This window comes from Mandrillus leucophaeus, unplaced genomic scaffold (genome assembly GCF_000951045.1).
Source record: "Mandrillus leucophaeus isolate KB7577 unplaced genomic scaffold, Mleu.le_1.0 Scaffold132, whole genome shotgun sequence".
Classification (NCBI taxonomy): Eukaryota; Metazoa; Chordata; class Mammalia; order Primates; family Cercopithecidae; genus Mandrillus; species Mandrillus leucophaeus.
Window position 1 is genome coordinate 1,083,579 of NW_012101277.1, and position 5,818 is coordinate 1,089,396.

General features: G+C 40.5%; 1 protein-coding gene across 1 annotated transcript in view; it reads right to left on the reverse strand.

Annotated features, from left to right (window-relative positions):
- The window catches only part of SRGAP1 (SLIT-ROBO Rho GTPase activating protein 1), a 193,514-nt gene extending 189,237 nt beyond the window's left edge, over positions 1–4,277 (reverse strand). The window contains exons 1-2 of the mRNA XM_011972934.1: positions 4,224–4,277; positions 2,050–2,227 (exon numbers count right to left, since the gene is read on the reverse strand). Of these exons, the coding sequence (XP_011828324.1) occupies positions 2,050–2,227; positions 4,224–4,277 (232 nt within the window). The remainder of the gene's footprint in view (positions 1–2,049; positions 2,228–4,223) is intronic.
- Positions 4,278–5,818: the final 1,541 nt, after the last annotated feature.

Genomic DNA, 5,818 nt, shown 5'->3' on the forward strand with positions numbered 1-5,818 from the left:
GGCAGAGGCTGGGCTAATTATTAGGGGATTTTAAAGTAAATATTCTAAAATGATATGGGATGCTATCTTGATTCAGCTCTTTGTTCACTTATTACAGGAAATGCTTCAACTTATTTAACAAGTTAAAAACAAATGCAGATTATGCACATTTAGAAAAGATAGCTGTAGATTTATGTTCTAACTAATGAAATTATCAGGAAAATGACATTTCCTGCCAAACAGGGAACAACAGATTTTTAACAATGTTTTGTGTTAATCTTGATAAGGGAGGGGGCAGTTCCAGCTATGTTCAAGGATAGGGAATGGAAGGATCTGTGAGTACCATAATGCAATCCGAGTTGCCTTTCAATATAATTAGATTTAAATTTTGAATGAACGTGGCTTAAAATTACAAATTATTTTAAACACCGATCTTCTGCTTTTCTTATTTGTTTTATGGTCTATTAAACTTGCAAACTACTTTGAAAAGTTACACTTCTTTAAAAATATATCATTAAAAATTACAACAAAGCAGCATTGCAGAAATACTATGATGAAAATGTTAACATTTTCTAATCTCATACCTCTACTTCTCTACAAGCTCTTTGTAAGGCCTCAAATATGATTAGTAATGTTGCCTCTGCCACGCCCACCCCTTTACATCTGTTCTTATCTGGAAGAGTTTCGTTTTTAAACATGATCAGATGCATAAATAGCTCTTACAGTGCACTGCTGGAGAAATACTGTCCTCCTCCATCCGAATCCCCAGCACCAGACAGCTCTCACCAGCTCTCACCACCTCTCCCTCTAATTACGCATCTACAATGTAAATGTTGCCTTTTAATTTAAACTCTCCTCCCCAGCGTTCTGCCCACACGGTACGCTCCCCTCTGTTAAATTTCCTTGTGTCTTGGGAAAGAGGCGGAGGTAGTAAAGAGAGGAAAACAGAAGACACTGGACTGGTATGGTCTAGGGAAAGAGGGAAGGTGGGAGCAGGAAAAGGATAAAGGGAAGCATAGCTCAAGGAGAGTTAGAGAAATTTAAAAGAGGAGAAACTCAGGAGTGACATGTGAGGAAAGGCAGCATGGTAGAAAATAAATCAAATGTAAAGTAAATGATGAAGGTCTTGAGGAAGTCACCAAATCACGCATGGGCTCCAGAGGGATTTCAAGAGAGCTTTGGTCTGCACATGCTTGTCTTCAGGATCGTAGATTTTTCAGATTTCTTTCTTTCTTTTTTTTTTTTTTTTTTGAGACAGAGTCTTGCTCCGTGGCCCAGGCTGGAGTGCAGTAACGTGATCTCGGCTCACTGCAGCCTCCGCCTCCCGGGTTCACGCCATTCTCCTGCCTCAGTCTCTCGAGTAGCTGGGCCTACAGGCGCCCGCCACCGCGCCCGGCTAGTTTTTTCTATTTTTAGTAGAGACGGGATTTCACCGTGTTAGCCAGGATGGTCTCCATCTCCTGACCTTGTGATCCGCCCGCCCTGGTCTCCCAAAGTGCTGGGATTACAGGCGTGAGCCACCGTGCCCGGCCGATTTTTTAGATTTTTAAACAGTACATTTTGCTGCTAATAAATTCCAGGTATCAGACTTCAGTCTTGGGCCAGCATGAGAATAAAATTTCAAGTCCAAACGAAAGCACGATTTCTTTTTCTTTTAGAACGAAAGAGTAGGTTATTCGGTTATAAGTCACCCACCCCACCCCCACCACTTTAAGACCTTAGAAATGGTGCAATCAAAATCAGTCGTGAATATGTAACTTCAATTTTAATGAAATCTGCAATCAGATTCATCCATGATCTTCTTTCCCTAATTCTAAGGTAGCTCTGACAACAAACAGAAATTCTTTGTATTCATTTTATTTTCATGGTTAGGTTTTAAATGCAACTACTCTAGCTTAATTATCTTGGCACCTGAAAACAGGTAGAGTCCGTCAGAATGCTTCACACCGTCTTCCTTCTCTGTAAAAATGAGCAAAATTCAAAAAGACCAAAAGCTTTCCACATCGACCCACAGTACGATTTTTTCCCTTTGAAGTTTAGATGTTTCTGGCGGGGACCCACACTACTCACAGGCACAGCTGATGTTCTCTTGGCTGCCGGCATTCAGAAAGCTGTCTGAATGGATGGCATTGAGCCTCTGCCACTCCATTGGACGCTTCCCCAAGCACAGGTGCCAAGTAACCATGAGCGGAGGCAAGCGAGCAGTCTGCAGGGCACTTGAGGCCCGGTCTCCTAGACTAGGGCTCTCCTAAATGCCAACAGCGCAGCACAGGATGAATACCTTTTTTCTTCTTCCCTCTGGTTACAGAGTTGACTGGCCAGGATTATCCCGAAGGCACAACACTCTGCCCAAATCCAATGAAACACTTCACATTGTTCAGTCCTCACAGGGTTGAAACGACAGCCACTTAGAGATGTAAGACCTGCCTGTGAGCCTTACACATAGAGCAGGGGTCACAAACTCCAATGCCCTCACAGGCCGGACAGGTCCCCCAAATGAGAGATGCAGGCAGGGTGTAAAGTAACAAGGGATGGTCATGACCACGGTAACATAACGGGCACAGGCTTCATCTAGCCATCAAGCTCCAGATAATGGGCGCTGGGTAGGAGGTATGACGCAGTTATGCCAAATCTGGTATTTTTGTTTTCTGAGAGAGAAGCCAGAAATCTGGATTTTTGGGTAAAATCTCCAAAATGTTAAATATCAGTAACTAATTAAATTAAAACAAAATACTGTACAGCCAAACAAAGCACGTTCTGGGGCCAGATTTTACCTATGGCCTACCATTTTGTAACTTCTGACGTACAGAAATTCTAAGCTTATTGGACAAAATTAATACCTTCTTTAATTGTCATAAATATGAGGAACAAAATTCATATTGATAATAGTGTATGAGACCTCATGAATGAGGCAGCAACGTAAATAGTGTGTGGAGACCAATTAAAATCATTTAAGGTAACATATTTAGTGAGTCACATTATTTCCTGGCTCTTAAGTAAATGTATTTGTAACTTGGATGCCAATGAATTGACTTATTCTAAAACTTCTCACACTAGTTTCCTAGCATTGAAAATACTAGAGCAGTTTCTCCTCCTCACCATTCCCTTCCTGGGGCTCAGCCTAAATCTGGAAGATAATCTGAAGTCCAGGCTTACTGGAACCGTGTCTCAGGATGAGCACTGTTGATGCTGACTCCAGAAACTGGGGGAAAGCCCTTCTGCTCTCAATGCTGATACAAAACCTGTTCATCACTTTTGCTAACAAAGGCTTTCTAAGATAATCTGCAATTCCAATTAGCTTTCCATCTCTCTTCCCTTGGGGCACATGCTAGAAAAATAGAATTACAGAATCTTACATTTACAACAAGACTTAAACATCACTTAGTCCTACGTAGAATCCAGGAGTCAAATCCCCCCAAGCCCATACCTGCCCAGAATGTCCCATCTCCCAGAGCAACCTGAGCTTTTATCAGGCAACTCCAACCCTAGAAAAGTTTCCTTGCCTGCCAATAAGAACTCATCCACTGGTTCAACAAAAATGTATCAAATGCCAACAATATGACTCCTGCTAGTTGCTTTTTTTTGTTGTTGCTGTTAGTTGCTTTTTGAGACAGGGTCTCGCTCTGTCACCCAGGCTAAAGTGCAGAGGTGCAATCACAGCTCACTTTAGTTTCGGCTTCCTGGGCTCAAGTCATCCTCCGTCTTCAGCCTCCTGAATAACTGGGACTATAGGTGCCATCGCATGTGGCTAAGTTTTTTTATTTTTAGTGGAAATGAGGCCTCACTATGTTGCCAAGGTGGGTCTTGAACTCCTGGGGAGAAGCGATCCTCCCACCCTGGCCCCGCAAGGTGTGGGAATTACAGGAGTGAGCCACCACACCCAGCCTGTTAGTTGCTTTTATATAAAGATGAATAAGCCAGGCTACTGCCTGCCCTCCTCCCAAAGGGCTCACAGAAATAATTTTTAAAATAAATATCAAACTTCCAGAAGGGTACTGTATGAGTAAGTGCACTTAAGAGACAGGATAAAGCCAACCTATCAAAAAGCCCAGGACATAAGGCAACTTATGAGACGTGAATATGGAAATTCTTACCCAAAAAAGGGTTAATCATTATGAATACTCATATATGAAATTTCCTTCAACTCTAATCTAACATCTTTTCCTAATCTGGGAACCAAAGGCTAAAAGGAAGACTGTCACCAAGTTCATTACCCATTATAGAAGAGGAGCAGATTTACTTACCCATTTCCTCCACACTTGGAGTGCACAAAACCAGCTTCCAGTATCACCACCCATTTCCACTCAACAAACCTCTCCCTTCATGTTACCTGTACCCCTTCTTTTCCTATGCTGACTTTTAAGCCTAAATTAAGAAAAAGATATTCTATTAAAACCACCCCCATTCCTTCCCTCACCCCCCAAGTTACCCAATTAAAAGAAATTCTAGAAAAAAAATAGAATATGGAGTGGTAGTTTAAGTTTATATTATAGCTAACAGCTGAGAAAACTTGATCCAATGTGAATTTGGTCATAAATTCTGTGGAAAGTTTTATTTCCCCAGTTTAGCATAAGTGAAGATTTCTTTCGTTAACATGAGGATTTTATTTTTCCTTTGAAAGCACAAGTTTAAATTCTGAATCGTGCCTTGGGTAATTTACATCATCGCAAGCCTCAACTGAAATCAATCTCATTAACCTGTTGTGAGGATTAAGTTAGAAAATGCATGGAAAAAGTTCAAATATAGAGCCTCATACAGAAAATGCTCAATAAAGAGTACCTATTATTAGTAGTATTATTATATCTATTGGTCCTGAAACATCTTCCCACATTCCCAAGAATTTGTATTTTTGTGAGTTCTAATGTACTGTAAATTCCATTTTGGGGTAGTGTTTATGCCTATGAAAAATGCACTTTTGACTGGGCGTGGTATCTCACGCCTGTAATCCCAGCACTTTGGAAGGCCAAAACGGGCGGATCACTTGAGGTCAGGAGTTCAAGACCAGCCTGGCCAACATGATGAAACCCTGTCTCTACTAAAAGTACAAAAATTGGCTGGGCATGATAATGGGTGCCTGCAAATCCCTGCTACTTGGGAGGCTGAGGCAGGAGAATTACTTGAACCTAGGAGGCAGAGGTTGCAGTGAGCTGAGATCGTGCCACTGCATTTCAGCCCAGGCTACAAGAGTGAAACTCCATCTCAAAAAAAGAAAAATGCACTTTTATCTTCTCCATTATTCATACAAACATGCTTACTGTAGAAAATTGGAAAAGTAGAAAGGAGGAGGGAAATTACCCATTAAGAGAACACATATGTTAACATGGTACAATTGCTTTCTGTTTTTTAAAATTTATTTATTTTTTATAGAGATGGGGGTCTCACTATGTTGCCCAGCCAGGTCTTGAACTCCTGGCTTTAAGTGACCCTCCTGCCTCAGCCTAACAAAGTGCTGGGATTATAGGTGTGAGCTATTGCACCCAGCACACTGTGTTTCTTTTCTTTTTCTTTCTTTTTTTTTTTTTAATGTAAATGATGTTTTAAATAAAAAAAAAACCTTTTATTACTACAAAAGTAGACATACACATCATAAAAAGTTAGAAAATGTAACCAAAATACACTTGATTTTCTATTACCAAGCTATTAATACAGTTACCATTTTGTTGTATATCTTTTTTAAATAAATTGGCCTACTGTATATCTTTTCAAATATTTTTCTAATATGTAAAGCTCTAGGTTACATTCATTTTGATTTTCCAAAACCCAATGATGTATTCACACACTGTCTTTGGTGCAGAAGGTACAACTCCACTGGTCTATATAGGTAGAATTTCCAGAGCCT